Genomic DNA, 23,356 nt, shown 5'->3' on the forward strand with positions numbered 1-23,356 from the left:
TTACCTCACCAATACACTGCTGTAGGACTGACTTACCCCACCAATACACTGTGCTGTAGGACTGACTTACCCCACCAATACACTGCTGTAGGACTGACTTACCCCACCAATACACTGCTGTAGGACTGACTTACCCCACCAATACACTGCTGTAGGACTGACTTACCCCACCAATACACTGTACTGTAGGACTGACTTACCCCACCAATACACTGCTGTAGGACTGCCTTACCCCACCAATACACTGCTGTAGGACTGACTTACCCCAACAATACACTGCTGTAGGACTGACTTACCCCACCAATACACTGCTGTAGGACTGCCTTACCCCACCAATACACTGCTGTAGGACTGCCTTACCCCATCAATACACTATGCTGTAGGACTGACTTACCCCACCAATACACTGCTGTAGGACTGACTTACCCCACCAATACACTGCTGTAGGACTGACTTACCCCACCAATACACTGTGCTGTAGGACTGACTTACCCCACCAATACACTGCTGTAGGACTGACTTACCCCACCAATACACTGCTGTAGGACTGACTTACCCCACCAATACACTGCTGTAGGACTGACTTACCCCACCAATACACTGCTGTAGGACTGACTTACCCCACCAATACACTGTGCTGTAGGACTGACTTACCCCACCAATACATTGTGCTGTAGGACTGACTTACCCCACCAATACACTGCTGTAGGACTGACTTACCCCACCAATACACTGCTGTAGGACTGACTTACCCCACCAATACACTGCTGTAGGACTGACTTACCCCACCAATACACTGCTGTAGGACTGACTTACCCCACCAATACACTGTGCTGTAGGACTGACTTACCCCACCAATACATTGTGCTGTAGGACTGACTTACCCCACCAATACACTGCTGTAGGACTGACTTACCCCACCAATACACTGTGCTGTAGGACTGACTTATCCCACCAATACACTGCTGTAGGACTGACTTACCCCACCAATACACTGCTGTAGGACTGACTTACCCCACCAATACACTGTACTGTAGGACTGACTTACCCCACCAATACACTGCTGTAGGACTGACTTACCCCACCAATACACTGCTGTAGGTCTGACTTACCCCACCAATACACTGCTGTAGGACTGACTTACCCCACCAATACACTGCTGTAGGACTGACTTACCCCACCAATACACTGCTGTAGGACTGCCTTACCCCACCAATACACTGCTGTAGGACTGACTTACTCCACCAATACACTGCTGTAGGACTGACTTACCCCACCAATACACTGCTGTAGGACTGACTTACCCCGCCAATACACTGCTGTAGGACTGACTTACCCCACCAATACACTGCTGTAGGACTGACTTACCCCACCAATACACTGTGCTGTAGGACTGACTTACCCCACCAATAATCAATCAATCAATCAATTTTATTTTATATAGCCCTTCTTACATCAGCTAATATCTCGAAGTGCTGTACAAAAACCCAGCCTAAAACCCCAAACAGCTAGTAATGCAGGTGTAGAAGCACGGTGGCTAGGAAAAACTCCCTAGAAAGGCGAAAACCTAGGAAGAAACCTAGAGAGGAACCAGGCTATGAGGGGTGGCCAGTCCTCTTCTGGCTGTGCCGGGTGGAGATTATAACAGAACCATGCCAAGATGTTCAAAAATGTTCATAAGTGACAAGCATGGTCAAATAATAATCAGGAATAAATCTCAGTTGGCTTTTCATAGCCGATCATTAAGAGTTGAAAACAGCAGGTCTGGGACAGGTAGGGGTTCCATAACCGCAGGCAGAACAGTTGAAACTGGAATAGCAGCAAGGCCAGGCGGACTGGGGACAGCAAGGAGTCACCACGGCCGGTAGTCCCGACGTATGGTCCTAGGGCTCAGGTCTCTCAGTTGGCTTTTCATAGCCGATCATTAAGAGTTGAAAACAGCAGGTCTGGGACAGGTAGGGGTTTCGTAGCCGCAGGCAGAACAGTTGAAACTGGAATAGCAGCAAGGCCAGGCGGACTGGGGACAGCAAGGTGTCATCATGCCCGGTAGTCCTGACGTATGGTCCTAGGGCTCAGGTTCTCAGAGAGAAAGAGAGAACGAGAGAATTAGAGAGAGCATACTTAAATTCACACAGGACACTGGATAAGACAGGAGAAGTACTCCAGGTATAACCAACTAACCCCAGCCCCCCGACACATAAACTACTGCAGCATAAATACTGGAGGCTGAGACAGGAGCGGTCCGGAGACACTGTGGCCCCATCCGAAGAAACCCCCGGACAGGGCCAAACAGGAAGGATATAACCCCACCCACTCCGCCAAAGCACAGCCCCCGCACCACTAGAGGGATATCCCCAACCACCAACTTACAATCCTGAGACAAGGCCGAGTATAGCCCACAGAGGTCTCCACCACAGCACAAACCAAGGGGGGGGCGCCAACCCAGACAGGAAGATCACGTCAGTAACTCAACCCACTCAAGTGACGCACCCCTCCCAGGGACGGCATGAAAGAGCACCAGCAAGCCAGTGACTCAGCCCCTGCAACAGGGTTAGAGGCAGAGAACCCCAGTGGAGTTGCTCCAGCCTTTCCGTTCACCTTCACACTCCTGGGCCAGACTACACTCAATCATATGACCTACTGAAGAGATAAGTCTTCAGTAAAGACTTAAAGGTTGAGACCGAGTCTGCGTCTCTCACATGGGTAGGCAGACTGTTCCATAAAAATGGAGATCTATAGGAGAAAGCCCTGCCTCCCGCTGTTTGCTTAGAAATTCTAGGGACAATTAGGAGGCCTGCGTCTTGTGACCGTAGCGTACGTATTGGTATGTACGGCAGGACCAACTCGGAAAGATAGGTAGGAGCAAGCCCATGTAACGCTTTATAGGTTAACAGTAAAACCTTGAAATCAGCCCTTGCCTTAACAGGAAGCCAGTGTAGGGAAGCTAGCACTGGAGTAATATGATCAAATTTCTTGGTTCTAGTCAGGATTCTAGCAGCCGTATTTAGCACTAACTGAAGTTTATTTAGTGCTTTATCCGGGTAGCCGGAAAATAGAGCATTGCAGTAGTCTAACCTAGAAGTAACAAATGCATGGATTAATTTTTCTGCATCATTTTTGGACAGAAAATTTCTGATTTTTGCAATGTTACGTAGATGGAAAAAAGCTGTCCTTGAAACAGTCTTGATATGTTCGTCAAAAGAGAGATCAGGGTCAAGAGTAACGCCGAGGTCCTTCACAGTTTTATTTGAGACGACTTTACAACCATCAAGATGAATTGTCAGATTTAACAGAAGATCTCTTTGTTTCTTGGGACCTAGAACAAGCATCTCTGTTTTGTCCGAGTTTAAAAGTAAAAAGTTTTCAGCCATCCACTTCCTTATGTCTGAAACACAGGCTTCTAGCGAGGGCAATTTTGGGGCTTCACCATGTTTCATTGAAATGTACAGCTGTGTGTCATCCGCATAGCAGTGAAAGTTAACATTATGTTTTCGAATAACATCCCCAAGAGGTAAAATATATAGTGAAAACAATAGTGGTCCTAAAACGGAACCTTGAGGAACACCGAAATGTACAGTTGATTTGTCGGAGGACAGACCATTCACAGAGACAAACTGATATCTTTCCGACAGGTAGGATCTAAACCAGGCCAGAACTTGTCCGTGTAGACCAATTTGGGTTTCCAGTCTCTCCAAAAGAATGTGGTGATCGATGGTGTCAAAGGCAGCACTAAGGTCTAGTAGCACGAGGACAGATGCAGAGCCTCGGTCTGACGCCATTAAAAGGTCATTTACCACCTTCACAAGTGCAGTCTCAGTGCTATGATGGGGTCTAAAACCAGACTGAAGCATTTCGTATACATTGTTTGTCTTCAGAAAGGCAGTGAGTTGCTGCGCAACAGCTTTTTCTAAAATTTTTGAGAGGAATGGAAGATTCGATATAGGCCGATAGTTTTTTATATTTTCCGGGTCAAGGTTTGGCTTTTTCAAGAGAGGCTTTATCACTGCCACTTTTAGTGAGTTTGGTACACATCCGGTGGATAGAGAGCTGTTTATTATGTTCAACATAGGAGGGCCAAGCACAGAAAGCAGCTCCTTCAGCAGTTTAGTAGGAATAGGATCCAGTATGCAGCTTGAAGGTTTAGAGGCCATGATTATTTTCATCATTGTGTCAAGAGATATAGTACTAAAACACTTAAGTGTCTCTCCCGATCCCAGGCCCTCGCAGAGCTGTGCAGATCCAGGACAGCTAAGCCCTGGAGGAATACGCAGATTCAAAGAGGAGTCCGTAATTTGCTTTCTAATGGTCATGATCTTTTCCTCAAAGAAGTTCATGAATTTATCACTGCTGAAGTGAAAGCCATCCTCTCTTGGGGAATGCTGCTTTTTAGTTAGCTTTGCAACAGTATCAAAAAGAAATTTTGGATTGTTCTTATTTTCCTCGATTAAGTTGGAAAAGTAGGATGATCGAGCAGCAGTGAGGGCTCTTCGGTACTGCACGGTACTGTCTTTCCAAGCTAGTCGGAAGACTTCCAGTTTGGTGTGGCGCCATTTCCGTTCCAATTTCCTGGAAGCTTGCTTCAAAGCTCGGGTATTTTCTGTATACCAGGGAGCTAGTTTCTTATGACAAATGTTTTTCGTTTTTAGGGGTGCAACTGCATCTAGGGTATTGCGCAAGGTTAAATTGAGTTCCTCAGTTAAGTGGTTAACTGATTTTTGTCCTCTGACGTCCTTGGGTAGGCAGAAGGAGTCTGGAAGGGCATCAATGAATTTTTGTGTTGTTTGAGAATTTATAGCACGACTTTTGATGCTCCTTGGTTGGGGTCTGAGCAGATTATTTGTTGCGATTGCAAATGTAATAAAATGGTGGTCCGATAGTCCAGGATTTTGTGGAAAAACATTAAGATCTACAACATTTATTCCATGGGACAAAACTAGGTCCAGAGTATGACTGTGGCAGTGAGTAGGTCCAGAGACATGTTGGACAAAACCCACTGAGTCGATAATGGCTCCGAAAGACTTTTGGAGTGGGTCTGTGGACTTCTCCATGTGAATATTAAAATCACCAAAAATTAGAATATGATCTGCTATGACTACAAGGTCTGATAGGAATTCAGGAAACTCAGAGAGGAACGCTGTATATGGCCCAGGAGGCCTGTAAACAGTAGCTATAAAAAGTGATTGAGTAGGCTGCATAGATTTCATGACTAGAAGCTCAAAAGATGAAAACGCCATTTTTTTTTTTGTAAATTGAAATTTGCTATCGTAAATGTTAGCAACACCTCCGCCTTTGCGGGATGCACGGGGAATATGGTCACTAGTGTAACCAGGAGGTGAGGCCTCATTTAACACAGCAAATTCATCAGGCTTAAGCCATGTTTCAGTCAGGCCAATCACATCAAGATTATGATCAGTGATTAGTTCATTGACTATGACTGCCTTTGAAGTGAGGGATCTAACATTAAGTAACCCTATTTTGAGATGTGAGGTATCACGATCTCTTTCAATAATGGCAGGAATGGAGGAGGTCTTTATCCTAATAAGATTGCTAGAGTGAACACCGCCATGTTTAGTTTTGCCCAACCTAGGTCGAGGCACAGACACAGTCTCAATGGGTATGGCTGAGCTGACTACACTGACTGTGCTATTGGCAGACTCCACTAAGCTGGCAGGTTGGCTAACAGCCTGCTGCCTGGCCTGCACCCTATTTCACTGTGGGGCTAGAGGAGTTAGAGCCCTATCTATGTTGGTAGATAAGAGGAGAGCACCCCTCCAGCTAGGATGGAGTCCGTCACTCCTCAGCAGGTCAGGCTTGGTCCTGTTTGTGGGTGAGTCCCAGAAAGAGGGCCAATTATCCACAAATGTTATCTTTTGGGAGGGGCAGAAAACAGTTTTCAACCAGCGATTAAGTGCTGAGACTCTGCTGTAGAGCTCGTCACTTCCCCTAACTGGGAGGGCGCCAGAGACAATTACTCGATGCCGACACATCTTTCTAGCTGATTTACACGCTGAAGCTATGTTGCACTTGGTGACCTCTGACTGTTTCATCCTAAAATCGTTGGTGCCGACGTGGATAACAATATCTCTATACTCTCTACACTCGCCAGTTTTAGCTTTAGCCAGCACCATCTTTAGATTAGCCTTAACGTCGGTAGCCCTGCCCCCTGGTAAACAGTGTATGATCGCTGGGTGTAGCACTGTACTGTAGGACTGACTTACCCCACCAATACACTGCTGTAGGACTGACTTACCCCACCAATACACTGCTGTAGGACTGACTTACCCCACCAATACACTGCTGTAGGACTGACTTACCCCACCAATACACTGTGCTGTAGGACTGACTTACCCCGCCAATACACTGCTGTAGGACTGCCTTACCCCACCAATACACTGCTGTAGGACTGACTTACCCCACCAATACACTGCTGTAGGACTGCCTTACCCCACCAATACACTATGCTGTAGGACTGACTTACCCCACCAATACACTGCTGTAGGACTGCCTTACCCCACCAATACACTGCTGTAGGACTGCCTTACCCCACCAATACACTGCTGTAGGACTGCCTTACCCCACCAATACACTATGCTGTAGGACTGACTTACCCCACCAATACACTGCTGTAGGACAGACTTACCCCACCAATACACTGCTGTAGGACTGACTTACCCCACCAATACACTGTGCTGTAGGACTGACTTACCCCACCAATACATTGTGCTGTAGGACTGACTTACCCCACCAATACACTGCTGTAGGACTGACTTACCCCACCAATACACTGCTGTAGGACTGACTTACCCCACCAATACACTGCTGTAGGACTGACTTACCCCACCAATACACTGCTGTAGGACTGACTTACCCCACCAATACACTGTGCTGTAAGACTGACTTACCCCACCAATACACTGCTGTAGGACTGACTTACCCCGCCAATACACTGCTGTAGGACTGACTTACCCCACCAATACACTGCTGTAGAACTGACTTACCCTGCCAATACACTGCTGTAGAACTGACTTACCCCACCAATACACTGCTGTAGGACTGACTTACCCTGCCAATACACTGCTGTAGGACTGACTTACCCCACCAATACACTGCTGTAGAACTGACTTACCCCACCAATATACTGCTGTAGGACTGACTTACCCCTCCAATACACTGTGCTGTAGAACTGACTTACCCCACCAATACACTGCTGTAGGACTGGTTAAGCATGTTGTGCCAGTAAACGAAAGGTCGCTGGTTCTAATCCCCGAGCCGACTAGGTGAAAAATCTGTCTGTGCCCTTGAGCAAGGCACTTAACCCTAATTGCTCCTGTAAGTCGCTCTGGATAAAAAAATGTACACTGTGCTGTAGGACTGACTTACCCCACCAATACACTGCTGTAGGACTGACTTACCCCACCAATACACTGCTGTAGGACTGACTTATCCCACCAATACACTGTGCTGTAGGACTGACTTACCCCACCAATACACTGCTGTAGGACTGACCTACCCCACCAATACACTGCTGTAGGACTGACTTACCCCACCAATACACTGCTGTAGGACTGACTTACCCCACCAATACACTGTGCTGTAGGACTGACTTACCCCACCAATACACTGCTGTAGGACTGACTTACCCCACCAATACACTGCTGTAGGACTGACTTACCCCACCAATACTCTGTGCTGTAGGACTGACTTACCCCGCCAATACACTGCTGTAGGACTGACTTACCCCACCAATACACTGTGCTGTAGGACTGACTTACCCCACCAATACACTGTGCTGTAGGACTGACTTACCCCACCAATACACTGCTGTAGGACTGACTTACCCCACCAATACACTGCTGTAGGACTGACTTACCCCACCAATACACTGCTGTAGGACTGACTTACCCCGCCAATACACTGCTGTAGGACTGACTTACCCCACCAATACACTGCTGTAGGACTGACTTACCCCGCCAATACACTGCTGTAGGACTGACTTACCCCACCAATACACTGCTGTAGGACTGACTTACCCCACCAATACACTGCTGTAGGACTGACTTACCCCACCAATACACTGTGCTGTAGGACTGACTTACCCCACCAATACACTGCTGTAGGACTGACATACCCCACCAATACACTGCTGTAGGACTGACTTACCCCACCAATACACTGTGCTGTAGGACTGACTTACCCCACCAATACACTGCTGTAGGACTGACTTACCCCACCAATACACTGCTGTAGGACTGACTTACCCCACCAATACACTGTGCTGTAGGACTGACTTACCCCGCCAATACACTGCTGTAGGACTGACTTACCCCACCAATACACTGCTGTAGGACTGACTTACCCTGCCAATACACTGTGCTGTAGGACTGACTTACCCCACCAATACACTGTGCTGTAGGACTGACTTACCCCACCAATACACTGCTGTAGGACTGCCTTACCCCACCAATACACTGCTGTAGGACTGCCTTACCCCACCAATACACTGCTGTAGGACTGCCTTACCCCACCAATACACTGCTGTAGGACTGCCTTACCCCACCAATACACTGTGCTGTAGGACTGCCTTACCCCACCAATACACTGCTGTAGGACTGACTTACCCCACCAATACACTGCTGTAGGACTGACTTACCCCACCAATACACTGCTGTAGGACTGCCTTACCCCACCAATACACTGCTGTAGGACTGCCTTACCCCACCAATACACTGCTGTAGGACTGCCTTACCCCACCAATACACTGCTGTAGGACTGACTTACCCCACCAATACACTGCTGTAGGACTGACTTACCCCACCAATACACTGCTGTAGGACTGACTTACCCCACCAATACACTGCTGTAGGACTGACTTACCCCACCAATACACTGCTGTAGGACTGACTTACCCCACCAATACACTGTGCTGTAGCAAGTTGGTACCCAGCCAGGCGCTAATGAGTCTCTCTCACTGAATGAATGACAAATGGATGAATGGCCGATAATTGTGCACCTTCACAATTGAATTTAAATTAGGCCTAACTAAATGATAAGGTGAAGAGGTTGATTTTAATTTAGGAAGACATTAGTGTAATGATGAGTTTGTGTTATGCCCATTGATCAGCAGCAAATCATTTGACCGAACACCTTGGGGTGTAATTCCATTCTCTTTCACGTTTGACTTTGTAAAAACAAGCTGTAATGGAACTGTTTTATGTACTAATAACTCCATTACTAATCGAATGTATTGTAATGGAAACGGAAACATGCTACGTGTTGCAGTAGGTCTTTAGAATAATGCAGAACATATCCTTGACTCTATCCAGGTTGATGAGCAGGAAACAAATGATGCCAGTCAGCCTTCACAGCCGGCCCATCGACACTACACCTAAACTATACCCAAACTCATTTCACACATAATAAGACTTAGCCTATGGACAAGATTAAATTGACAATAATCTGATGAGTGACAATATTATCAGTTGTCAAATTGTACATAAAGAGATGGGTGCATCTTGTAATTGACAGATGCAGGGAAAGGAGCATCACTTTATCAAATCCTCCTTCAGAGTCACATGCAGGTAAAACATTGGGATTTCTAAATAGTATCAGAAAGGGCCGATACTGCCGTTTCTAGGACACTAGACCTTTGACCTTCGTCAAAGAACTCTCTAAATTCAAGAGGTGCAGCTCTATTTTCAAAATGTCACTTTTTCCAATAATATCTGTGCTGCCCTCGCTCTGGCTACTGAGCTAAACCAGTAACATAATAAACTTAAAATTAAAATATGCTCTTCTGTCGTCATTGGATGAATGGAGGATAGAAACTCGTAATGGTGCATGTGACTTCAATGAACTGAATGATGAGGAGGGTGAAGAGGGTGATCGAAATTGATTGATCTGAATGATGAGGAGGGTGAAGAGGATGATTGAATTTAGAACAAGAGTGTATTGATGATGACGAATTGTGGGCGTTGTAGGCGGTCTAATTATTTTATTATGAAAGGCTGGAAATTGTATATAATGTCCCCTGGGAGAGTCAAATCAGACTCTGAGTGCAACACCCTGTGTGTAGTTCACAATGACAAGCCCAACCAAACCAATGGACACGCTGACAGCGTTGCACATGCTGCAGAATTTAGACGAGTTGGATTCGGATGGAGGATCGGATATTAGGCTTGAAATCGACGTTGCTGATGAAGAGTCTTCATCTGATTCTGATGTTGACTTCGAGCCTCCGCCTCCGATGCCTGAGCCTCGCTGCCGAAAAACCAGAACAGAGACAACTGAGACGGAGATCCCAACTGAGACGGAGATCCCAACTGAGACGGAGATCCCAACTGAGACGGAGATCCCAACTGAGACGGATATCCCAGCTGAGACGGATATCCCAGCTGAGACGGAGATCCCAACTGAGACGGAGATCCCAACTGAGACGGAGATCCCTGCTGAGACGGAGATCCCAACTGCCACGGTGAGACAGGAGTCTGGGAGAGAAGGGGCCTTGTCAGAATATTCTCCCGGAGAGAGCAGACCCTACACCTCACGCTAAGAGACAAACACTTTTCTTTGTTTATGTGACAGATGTTGCCAGACTACAATCAGACTAAGGTATGTATCTCTGCCCTGTGCAGATAGCCTTTCACCTGCCCTGTGCAGATAGCCTTTCACCTGCCCTGTGCAGATAGCCTTTCACCTGCCCTGTACAGATAGCCTTTCACCTGCCCTGGACAGATAGCCTTTCACCTGCCCTGTACAGATAGCCTTTCACCTGCCCTGTGCAGATAGCCTTTCACCTGCCCTGTACAGATAGCCTTTCACCTGCCCTGGACAGATAGCCTTTCACCTGCCCTGTACAGATAGCCTTTCACCTGCCCTGTACAGATAGCCTTTCACCTGCCCTGTGCAGATAGCCTTTCACCTGCCCTGTGCAGATAGCCTTTCACCTGCCCTGTACAGATAGCCTTTCACCTGCCCTGTGCAGATAGCCTTTCACCTGCCCTGTGCAGATAGCCTTTCACCTGCCCTGTGCAGATAGCCTTTCACCTGCCCTGTGCAGATAGCCTTTCACCTCTTCCCCAAGCACCATGGCTCCCGCCTCTTCCCCAAGCACCATGGCTCCCACTCAGGTAAAATAAGACATCATGTCAAGTCGGCAGGTGCACACGAAACAAGGCCCATGAAAACTGTGTGCAGTGTAACCGATTTGTTTGTGGCTTGCTCACACAAAGCCTCGAAGCTGACTGTGAACCCCAAGCATAAAGAGAAGACTGAAGCTGTGTTCTGACTGTGAACCCCAAGCATAAAGAGATGACTGAAGCTGTGTGCTGACTGTGGACCCCAAGCATAAAGAGAAGACTGAAGCTGTGTGCTGACTGAGGACCCCATAAAGAGAAGACTGAAGTTGTGTGCTGACTGAGGACCCCAAGCATAAAGAGAAGACTGAAGCTGTGTGCTGACTGTGGACCCCAAGCATAAAGAGAAGACTGAAGCTGTGTGCTGACTGTGGACCCCAAGCATAAAGAGAAGACTGAAGCTGTGTGCTGACTGTGGACCCCAAGCATAAAGAGAAGACTGAAGCTGTGTGCTGACTGAGGACCCCATAAAGAGAAGACTGAAGCTGTGTGCTGACTGAGGACTCCAAGCATAAAGAGAAGACTGAAGCTGTGTGCTGACTGTGGACCCCAAGCATAAAGAGAAGACTGAAGCTGTGTGCTGACTGTGGACCCCAAGCATAAAGAGAAGACTGAAGCTGTGTGCTGACTGAGGACCCCAAGCATAAAGAGAAGACTGAAGCTGTGTGCTGACTGTGGACCCCAAGCATAAAGAGAAGACTGAAGCTGTGTGCTGACTGAGGACCCCAAGCATAAAGAGAAGACTGAAGCTGTGTGCTGACTGAGGACCCCATAAAGAGAAGACTGAAGCTGTTTGCTGACTGAGGACCCCATAAAGAGAAGACTGAAGCTGTGTGCTGACTGAGGACCCCAAGCATAAAGAGAAGACTGAAGCTGTGTGCTGACTGTGGACCCCAAGCATAAAGAGAAGACTGAAGCTGTGTGCTGACTGAGGACCCCATAAAGAGAAGACTGAAGCTGTTTGCTGACTGAGGACCCCATAAAGAGAAGACTGAAGCTGTGTGCTGACTGAGGACCCCAAGCATAAAGAGAAGACTGAAGCTGTGTGCTGACTGTGGACCCCAAGCATAAAGAGAAGACTGAAACTGTGTGCTGACTGAGGACCCCAAGCATAAAGAGAAGACTGAAGCTGTGTGCTGACTGAGGACCCCAAGCATAAAGAGAAGACTGAAGCTGTGTGCTGACTGAGGACCCCAAGCATAAAGAGAAGACTGAAGCTGTGTGCTGACTGAGGATCCCAAGCATAAAGAGAAGACTGAAGCTGTGTGTTGACTGAGGATCCCAAGCATAAAGAGAAGACTGAAGCTGTGTGCTGACTGAGGACTCCAAGCATAAAGAGAAGACTGAAGCTGTGTGCTGACTGTGGACCCCAAGCATAAAGAGAAGACTGAAGCTGTGTGCTGACTGTGGACCCCAAGCATAAAGAGAAGACTGAAGCTGTGTGCTGACTGTGGACCCCAAGCATAAAGAGAAGACTGAAGCTGTGTGCTGACTGAGGACCCCATAAAGAGAAGACTGAAGCTGTGTGCTGACTGAGGACTCCAAGCATAAAGAGAAGACTGAAGCTGTGTGCTGACTGTGGACCCCAAGCATAAAGAGAAGACTGAAGCTGTGTGCTGACTGTGGACCCCAAGCATAAAGAGAAGACTGAAGCTGTGTGCTGACTGTGGACCCCAAGCATAAAGAGAAGACTGAAGCTGTGTGCTGACTGAGGACCCCAAGCATAAAGAGAAGACTGAAGCTGTGTGCTGACTGAGGACCCCATAAAGAGAAGACTGAAGCTGTTTGCTGACTGAGGACCCCATAAAGAGAAGACTGAAGCTGTGTGCTGACTGAGGACCCCAAGCATAAAGAGAAGACTGAAGCTGTGTGCTGACTGTGGACCCCAAGCATAAAGAGAAGACTGAAGCTGTGTGCTGACTGAGGACCCCATAAAGAGAAGACTGAAGCTGTTTGCTGACTGAGGACCCCATAAAGAGAAGACTGAAGCTGTGTGCTGACTGTGGACCCCAAGCATAAAGAGAAGACTGAAGCTGTGTGCTGACTGTGGACCCCAAGCATAAAGAGAAGACTGAAGCTGTGTGCTGACTGTGGACCCCAAGCATAAAGAGAAGACTGAAGCTGTGTGCTGACTGTGGACCCCAAGCATAAAGAGAAGACTGAAGCTGTGTGCTGACTGAGGACCCCAAGCATAAAGAGAAGACTGAAGCTGTGTGCTGACTGAGGACCCCATAAAGAGAAGACTGAAGCTGTTTGCTGACTGAGGACCCCATAAAGAGAAGACTGAAGCTGTGTGCTGACTGAGGACCCCAAGCATAAAGAGAAGACTGAAGCTGTGTGCTGACTGTGGACCCCAAGCATAAAGAGAAGACTGAAGCTGTGTGCTGACTGAGGACCCCATAAAGAGAAGACTGAAGCTGTTTGCTGACTGAGGACCCCATAAAGAGAAGACTGAAGCTGTGTGCTGACTGAGGACCCCAAGCATAAAGAGAAGACTGAAGCTGTGTGCTGACTGTGGACCCCAAGCATAAAGAGAAGACTGAAACTGTGTGCTGACTGAGGACCCCAAGCATAAAGAGAAGACTGAAGCTGTGTGCTGACTGAGGACCCCAAGCATAAAGAGAAGACTGAAGCTGTGTGCTGACTGAGGACCCCAAGCATAAAGAGAAGACTGAAGCTGTGTGCTGACTGAGGATCCCAAGCATAAAGAGAAGACTGAAGCTGTGTGTTGACTGAGGATCCCAAGCATAAAGAGAAGACTGAAGCTGTGTGCTGACTGAGGACTCCAAGCATAAAGAGAAGACTGAAGCTGTGTGCTGACTGTGGACCCCAAGCATAAAGAGAAGACTGAAGCTGTGTGCTGACTGAGGACCCCAAGCATAAAGAGAAGTCACGGCTATAAGGACACAACACAGTGTCTGATACAATCATAAAATTACTGTTTTATATCTTATGAATATATTTCCATAAATATGTATTTATCAATTCATCCTTTGCAGTTGTTCATGCACTGGTGCTTTTGTTTAGGACCTGTGCCCTGACTGGTTATATTATTGGTATATTTGTAATTTCTGTCAAAAGAAGCTGTAACTGGACTTTATTAATTACTCTAACGCTATTACTAATCAAATCTACAAATAAAGTTGATCAAATGGATTTCGCTGTACTGTTTTTATTACTAAAAACAGGATACAGGCCTACTACGTCTTTTCTAGGACTTTGTAGAATTATACAAAAAATATTGTATCCTTGACTCAGTCTAAACAAATAACTATTGTTGTTGTTTTTTTTTTTATTGATATATTTCCACAAATATTTAATCATGCAATTACTCCTTTACAATAGTTGATTCGCTATTTATCAAGCCTTGATGCTTATGTTTGCTGCTCCTTGAGGGGTTGATATGCATCTGATGCTAAAGGAGACGCCCGGCAACGTTCTCTAGCGGGTACTGACAGGCTGAAAGGCCAGGCGGTTCTAGTGTTAAGGCCCTGACCTGGCAAACACGCTCATCAGTGTGAGGATGTTAAAGTAATGTCCTGGTGTGTGTTCAGCGTGAGGATGTTAATGTAATGTCCTGGTGTGTGTTCAGCGTGAGGATGTTAATGTAATGTCCTGGTGTGTGTTCAGCGTGAGGATGTTAATGTAATGTCCTGGTGTGTGTTCAGCGTGAGGATGTTAAAGTAATGTCCTGGTGTGTGTTCAGCGTGAGGATGTTAAAGTAATGTCCTGGTGTGTGTTCAGCGTGAGGATGTTAAAGTAATGTCCTGGTGTGTGTTCAGCGTGAGGATGTTAATGTAATGTCCTGGTGTGTGTTCAGCGTGAGGATGTTAAAGTAATGTCCTGGTGTGTGTTCAGCGTGAGGATGTTAAAGTAATGTCCTGGTGTGTGTTCAGCGTGAGGATGTTAATGTAATGTCCTGGTGTGTGTTCAGCGTGAGGATAATACCGTTTCATTCTATTCCTCAGAAGGCTGACTCATCAGATGAGGAGTTGCTCCACATTGACACAGAGGTCAAGCCGGAGGTGAAAGGTCGTAACTCGAAGGTAAAGAAGAAAGCTGGCAGCACGGCGGGCATCCTGGACCTCCTCCAGGCCAGCAAGGCGGTGGGAGGCATCGACTACAGCGCCAACAGGTACACCATAGGACCAGCACACACACACACACACACACACACACACACACACACACTCTGTATAGCCTGACTGGCTCTGAATCTGGTTTAGATTGAGTCAACAATACTCCCATCCGTTCTGCAACTTGAATGAAAGGGATTGGAGCTTGTTGTATTATTAGACAGTAGAATGGATCAGGCTGTTGACAGGCAGACCCCATCAGACCCCATCAGACCCCATCAGACCCCATCAGACCCCAGCAGACCCCATCAGTCCCCATCAGACCCCATCAGACCCCATCAGTCAAGCAGCTCTTTATGTATAGGAACACACTGCTTAGTATCTACACATCTAGAAGGAGAGTTTAGGGCCAGTAGATTCCACCTGGCTGTTCTGAAGCCGCATTCCAAATGGCACCCTGTTTCCTATACAGAGCCCCATGAGCCCTGGTCTAAAGTAGTGCACTATGAAGGGCTCTGGTCTAAAGTAGTGCACTATGAAGGGCTCTGGTCTAAAGTAGTGCACTATGAAGGGCTCTGGTCTAAAGTAGTGCACTATGAAGGGCTCTGGTCTAAAGTAGTGCACTATGAAGGGCTCTGGTCTAAAGTAGTGCACTATGAAGGGCTCTGGTCTAAAGTAGTGCACTATGAAGGGAATAAGGTACCATTTGGGACTCAACCACAGTATCACACTAATCACCTGGAGGCTCTGGGCTTGGTCCACACACAGCCTGACCTGTCAGCACTTTATACGGCTGGCTGGCTGGCTGGCTGGCTGGCTGGCTGGCTGGCTGGCTGGCTGTTCTGGCTGGCTGGCTGGCTGGCTGGCTGGCTGGATGTTCTGGCTGGCTGGCTGGCTGGCTGGCTGGCTGGCTGGCTGGCTGGCTGGCTGGCTGGCTGGCTGGATGTTCTGGCTGGCTGGCTGGCTGGCTGGCTGGCTGGCTGGCTGGCTGGCTGTTCTGGTCAGCTCTCTGGTTATGGTTATCACTCCTTTAGACCAGGGCCCACAGGACACTCCTTTAGACCAGGGTCCACAGGACACTCCTTTAGACCAGGGCCCATAGGACACTCCTTTAGAGCAGGGCCCATAGGACACTCCTTTAGACCAGGGTCCATAGGACACTCCTTTAGACCAGGGCCCATAGGACACTCCTTTAGACCAGGGTCCATAGGACACTCCTTTAGACCAGGGCCCATAGGACACTCCTTTAGACCAGGGCCCACAGGACACTCCTTTAGACCAGGGCCCATAGGACACTCCTTTAGACCAGGGCCCATAGGACACTCCTTTAGACCAGGGCCCATAGGACACTCCTTTAGACCAGGGCCCATAGGACACTCCTTTAGACCAGGGCCCACAGGACACTCCTTTAGACCAGGGCCCATAGGACACTCCTTTAGACCAGGGCCCATAGGACACTCCTTTAGACCAGGGCCCATAGGACACTCCTTTAGACCAGGGCCCATAGGACACTCCTTTAGACCAGGGCCCATAGGACACTCCTTTAGACCAGGGCCCATAGGACACTCCTTTAGACCAGGGCCCATAGGACACTCCTTTAGACCAGGGCCCATAGGACACTCCTTTAGACCAGGGCCCATAGGACACTCCTTTAGACCAGGGCCCATAGGACACTCCTTTAGACCAGGGCCCATAGGACACTCCTTTAGACCAGGGCCCATAGGACACTCCTTTAGACCAGGGCCCATAGGACACTCCTTTAGACCAGGGCCCATAGGACACTCCTTTAGACCAGGGCCCATAGGACACTCCTTTAGACCAGGGCCCATAGGACACTCCTTTAGACCAGGGCCCATAGGACACTCCTTTAGACCAGGGCCCATAGGACACTCCTTTAGACCAGGGCCCATAGGACACTCCTTTAGACCAGGGCCCATAGGACACTCCTTTAGACCAGGGCCCATAGGACACTCCTTTAGACCAGGGCCCATAGGACACTCCTTTAGACCAGGGCCCATAGGACACTCCTTTAGACCAGGGCCCATAGGACACTCCTTTAGACCAGGGCCCATAGGACACTCCTTTAGACCAGGGCCCATAGGACACTCCTTTAGACCAGGGCCCATAGGACACTCCTTTAGACCAGGGCCCATAGGACACTCCTTTAGACCAGGGCCCATAGGACACTCCTTTAGACCAGGGCCCATAGGACACTCCTTTAGACCAGGGCCCATAGGACACTCCTTTAGACCAGGGCCCATAGGACACTCCTTTAGAGCAGGGCCCATAGGGCACTCCTTTAGACCAGGGCCCATAGGACACTCCTTTAGACCAGGGCCCATAGGACACTCCTTTAGAGCAGGGCCCACAGGACACTCCTTTAGACCAGGGCCCATAGGACACTCCTTTAGAGCAGGGCCCATAGGACACTCCTTTAGACCAGGGCCCATAGGACACTCCTTTAGACCAGGGTCCATAGGACACTCCTTTAGACCAGGGCCCATAGGACACTCCTTTAGACCAGGGCCCACAGGACACTCCTTTAGACCAGGGTCCACAGGACACTCCTTTAGACCAGGGCCCATAGGACACTCCTTTAGAGCAGGGCCCATAGGACACTCCTTTAGACCAGGGTCCATAGGACACTCCTTTAGACCAGGGCCCATAGGACACTCCTTTAGACCAGGGTCCATAGGACACTCCTTTAGACCAGGGCCCATAGGACACTCCTTTAGACCAGGGCCCACAGGACACTCCTTTAGACCAGGGCCCATAGGACACTCCTTTAGACCAGGGCCCATAGGACACTCCTTTAGAGCAGGGCCCATAGGACACTCCTTTAGACCAGGGCCCATAGGACACTCCTTTAGACCAGGGCCCATAGGACACTCCTTTAGAGCAGGGCCCATAGGACACTCCTTTAGAGCAGGGCCCATAGGACACTCCTTTAGAGCAGGGCCCATAGGACACTCCTTTAGACCAGGGCCCATAGGACACTCCTTTAGACCAGGGCCCATAGGACACTCCTTTAGACCAGGGCCCATAGGACACTCCTTTAGACCAGGGCCCATAGGACACTCCTTTAGACCAGGGCCCATAGGACACTCCTTTAGACCAGGGTCCACAGGACACTCCTTTAGACCAGGGCCCACAGGACACTCCTTTAGACCAGGGTCCACAGGACACTCCTTTGGACCAGGGCCCATAGGACACTCCTTTAGACCAGGGCCCATAGGGCACTCCTTTAGACCAGGGCCCATAGGACACTCCTTTAGACCAGGGCCCATAGGACACTCCTTTAGACCAGGGCCCATAGGACACTCCTTTAGACCAGGGTCCACAGGACACTCCTTTAGACCAGGGCCCACAGGACACTCCTTTAGACCAGGGTCCACAGGACACTCCTTTAGACCAGGGCCCACAGGACACTCCTTTAGACCAGGGTCCATAGGACACTCCTTTAGACCAGGGCCCATAGGACACTCCTTTAGACCAGGGCCCACAGGACACTCCTTTAGACCAGGGTCCATAGGACACTCCTTTAGACCAGGGCCCATAGGACACTCCTTTAGACCAGGGCCCACAGGACACTCCTTTAGACCAGGGTCCACAGGACACTCCTTTAGACCAGGGCCCATAGGACACTCCTTTAGAGCAGGGCCCATAGGACACTCCTTTAGACCAGGGTCCATAGGACACTCCTTTAGACCAGGGCCCATAGGACACTCCTTTAGACCAGGGTCCATAGGACACTCCTTTAGACCAGGGCCCATAGGACACTCCTTTAGACCAGGGCCCACAGGACACTCCTTTAGACCAGGGCCCATAGGACACTCCTTTAGACCAGGGCCCATAGGACACTCCTTTAGACCAGGGCCCATAGGACACTCCTTTAGACCAGGGCCCACAGGACACTCCTTTAGACCAGGGCCCATAGGACACTCCTTTAGACCAGGGCCCATAGGGCACTCCTTTAGACCAGGGTCCACAGGACACTCCTTTAGACCAGGGCCCATAGGACACTCCTTTAGACCAGGGTCCATAGGACACTCCTTTAGACCAGGGCCCACAGGACACTCCTTTAGACCAGGGTCCACAGGACACTCCTTTAGACCAGGGTCCATAGGACACTCCTTTAGACCAGGGCCCACAGGACACTCCTTTAGACCAGGGCCCATAGGACACTCCTTTAGACCAGGGTCCATAGGACACTCCTTTAGACAAGGGTCCATAGGACACTCCTTTAGACCAGGGCCCATAGGACACTCCTTTAGACCAGGGCCCATAGGACACTCCTTTAGACCAGGGCCCATAGGACACTCCTTTAGACCAGGGCCCACAGGACACTCCTTTAGACCAGGGCCCATAGGACACTCCTTTAGACCAGGGCCCATAGGACACTCCTTTAGACCAGGGCCCATAGGACACTCCTTTAGACCAGGGCCCATAGGACACTCCTTTAGACCAGGGCCCATAGGACACTCCTTTAGACCAGGGCCCATAGGATACTCCTTTAGACCAGGGTCCACAGGACACTCCTTTAGACCAGGGCCCATAGGACACTCCTTTAGACCAGGGCCCATAGGACACTCCTTTAGACCAGGGCCCATAGGACACTCCTTTAGACCAGGGCCCATAGGACACTCCTTTAGACCAGGGCCCATAGGACACTCCTTTAGGCCAGGGTCCATAGGATACTCCTTTAGACCAGGGCCCATAGGACACTCCTTTAGAGCAGGGCCCATAGGACACTCCTTTAGAGCAGGGCCCATAGGACACTCCTTTAGACCAGGGCCCATAGGACACTCCTTTAGACCAGGGCCCATAGGACACTCCTTTAGACCAGGGCCCATAGGACACTCCTTTAGACCAGGGCCCATAGGACACTCCTTTAGACCAGGGCCCATAGGACACTCCTTTAGACCAGGGCCCATAGGACACTCCTTTAGACCAGGGCCCATAGGACACTCCTTTAGACCAGGGCCCATAGGACACTCCTTTAGAGCAGGGCCCATAGGACACTCCTTTAGACCAGGGCCCATAGGACACTCCTTTAGACCAGGGCCCATAGGACACTCCTTTAGACCAGGGCCCATAGGACACTCCTTTAGACCAGGGCCCATAGGACACTCCTTTAGACCAGGGCCCATAGGACACTCCTTTAGACCAGGGCCCATAGGACACTCCTTTAGACCAGGGCCCATAGGACACTCCTTTAGACCAGGGCCCATAGGACACTCCTTTAGACCAGGGCCCATAGGACACTCCTTTAGACCAGGGTTTAATTTGTTTGTTTAGTTCCCTACATAGTGCATAAGGCCCATAGGGCTCTGGTCTAAAGTAGTGCACTATATATGGAATAGGGTGCCATTAGGAACGTACTTCTGAACTGTTATTGTACCAGCTGGTAGAATAGTTCTGTTTGCTCCTGTAGACTTAACACTAAAGCTTTTCAGAATATCCCCTCTATTTCACGTTATTAACTCTGTTGATACTGTCAGTAATCCGATCTATAAAGTGATCCCTTTGCAACATGAACCACATGACCTTATAAACACATAGTAGTCAGACCTGGGTTTCAAATACTGGAAAAATCATTTCAAATACTTTATCTGGCTTAATAAACCAATAGAAAAGATCAACAACTGCAAACCCTGCGTATCTGGCACGCTAGGCAGACTCTCAAAGTATTTTAACACAGGTCTGATAATAATATCCTCTCTCTCTCTCTCTCTCTCTTCTCTATCTCTTATCTCTCTCTGTTTTCTCTCTCTCTCTCGATCTGTATCTCTCGATCTGTTTTCTCTCTCTCTCTCTCTCTCTCTCTCTCTCTCTCTCTGTCTCTGTCTCTGTCTCTGTCTCTGTCTCTGTCTCTCTCTCTCTCTCTCTCTCTCTTTCGATCTCTCTCTGTCTCTGTCTCTGTCTCTGTCTCTCTCTCTCTCTCTCTCTCTCTCTCTCTCTCTTTCGATCTGTCTCTCTCTCTCTCTGTCTCTGTCTCTCTCTCTCTCTCTCTCTCTCTCTCTCTCTCTCTCTCTCTCTCTCTCTCTATCTTTCGATCTGTCTCTGTCTCTCTGTCTCTCTCTCTGTCTCTCTCTCTGTCTCTCTCTCTCTCTCTCTCTCTCTCTCTTTCGATCTCTCTCTCTCTCTCTCTCTCTCTCTCTCTTTCGATCTGTCTCTGTCTCTGTCTCTCTCTCTCTCTCTCTCTCTCTCTCTCTGTCTCTCTCTCTCTCTCTCTCTCTCTCTCTCTGTCTGTCTGTCTGTCTCTCTCTCTCTCTCTCTCTCTCTCTCTCTCTCTCTCTCTCTCTCTCTATCTCTTTCGATCTGTCTCTCTCCGGCGGGTACATCTTCCAGCAGTGTAATGTGTTATTGTGTTATTTCTTATTGACGTACTTACAGTCAGCCACCTGCATCTCCCAGCACACAGGAGGCCATTCAGGGGATGTTGTCTATGGCCAACCTGTCCTCCGGGGCTACCGCCGGTGCCGCTGCCATCTCCTCTGACCCCACTGGAGCCTGGGGCAGGAACCATGCCAACACCACCACGGCTGGACGGAAGGGAGGAGCAGCGAGCGGAACACGAGGAGGAAGAGGAGGAGGGGGGAACAGTAAGCGGCCAGCCAAACCCAAGAAAACAACGAAGAACAGCAGCATGGAGTTTGATGAGGACCAGGATCACATGGACGCCTGCTTCAAGGACTCAGACTATGGTGACTGGAGATATATAGAGATATGATACATTATCCATTAGAGAGATGATACATTATCCATTAGAGAGATGATACATGTTCCATTAGAGATATGATACATTATTCATTAGAGATATGATACATTATCCATTAGAGATATGATACATGTTCCATTAGAGATATGATACATGTTCCATTAGAGATATGATACATTATCCATTAGAGATATGATACATGTTCCATTAGAGAGATGATACATGTTCCATTAGAGAGATGATACATTATTCATTAGAGATATGATACATTATCCATTAGAGATATGATACATGTTCCATTAGAGATATGATACATGTTCCATTAGAGATATGATACATTATCCATTAGAGATATGATACATGTTCCATTAGAGATATGATACATGTTCCATTAGAGATATGATACATGTTCCATTAGATATATGATACATGTTCCATTAGAGAGATGATACATTATCCATTAGAGATATGATACATGTTCCATTAGAGATATGATACATTATCCATTAGAGATATGATACATGTTCCATTAGAGAGATGATACATGTTCCATTAGAGATATGATACATTATCCATTAGAGATATGATACATGTTCCATTAGAGATATGATACATGTTCCATTAGAGAGATGATACATGTTCCATTAGAGAGATGATACATGTTCCATTGGAGATATGATACAATATCCATTAGAGATATGATACATTATCCATTAGAGATATGATACATGTTCCATTAGAGATATGATACATTATCCATTAGAAAGATGATACATGTTCCATTAGAGATATGATACATGTTCCATTAGAGAGATGATACATGTTCCATTAGAGAGATGATACATGTTCCATTAGAGAGATGATACATGTTCCATTAGAGATATGATACATGTTCCATTAGAGAGATGATACATGTTCCATTGGAGATATGATACAATATCCATTAGAGATATGATACATTATCCATTAGAGATATGATACATGTTCCATTAGAGATATGATACATTATCCATTAGAGAGATGATACATGTTCCATTAGAGATATGATACATGTTCCATTAGAGATATGATACATGTTCCATTAGAGATATGATACATGTTCCATTAGAGAGATGATACATGTTCCATTAGAGAGATTATACATGTTCCATTAGAGATATGATACATGTTCCATTAGAGATATGATACATGTTCCATTAGAGATATGATACATGTTCCATTAGAGAGATGATACATGTTCCATTAGAGATATGATACATGGTCCATTGGAGAGATGATACATGTTCCATTAGAGATATGATACATGTTCCATTAGAGATATGATACATGTTCCATTAGAGATATGATACATGTTCCATTAGAGAGATGATACATGTTCCATTGGAGAGATGATACATGTTCCATTAGAGGTATGATACATGTTCCAT

General features: G+C 47.9%; 1 protein-coding gene across 1 annotated transcript in view; it reads left to right on the top strand.

The window, feature by feature from the left end:
* phf2 (PHD finger protein 2) overlaps window positions 1–23,356 on the top strand; it is a 131,214-nt gene that overhangs the window by 90,938 nt on the left and 16,920 nt on the right. Inside the window, exons 14-16 of the mRNA XM_084167705.1 lie at window positions 10,073–10,471; window positions 15,101–15,267; window positions 21,605–21,915. Of these exons, the coding sequence (XP_084023831.1) occupies window positions 10,073–10,471; window positions 15,101–15,267; window positions 21,605–21,915 (877 nt within the window). The remainder of the gene's footprint in view (window positions 1–10,072; window positions 10,472–15,100; window positions 15,268–21,604; window positions 21,916–23,356) is intronic.

This window comes from Coregonus lavaretus (assembly GCF_964263955.1).
Source record: "Coregonus lavaretus genome assembly, chromosome: 8".
Taxonomy (NCBI): domain Eukaryota; kingdom Metazoa; phylum Chordata; class Actinopteri; order Salmoniformes; family Salmonidae; genus Coregonus; species Coregonus lavaretus.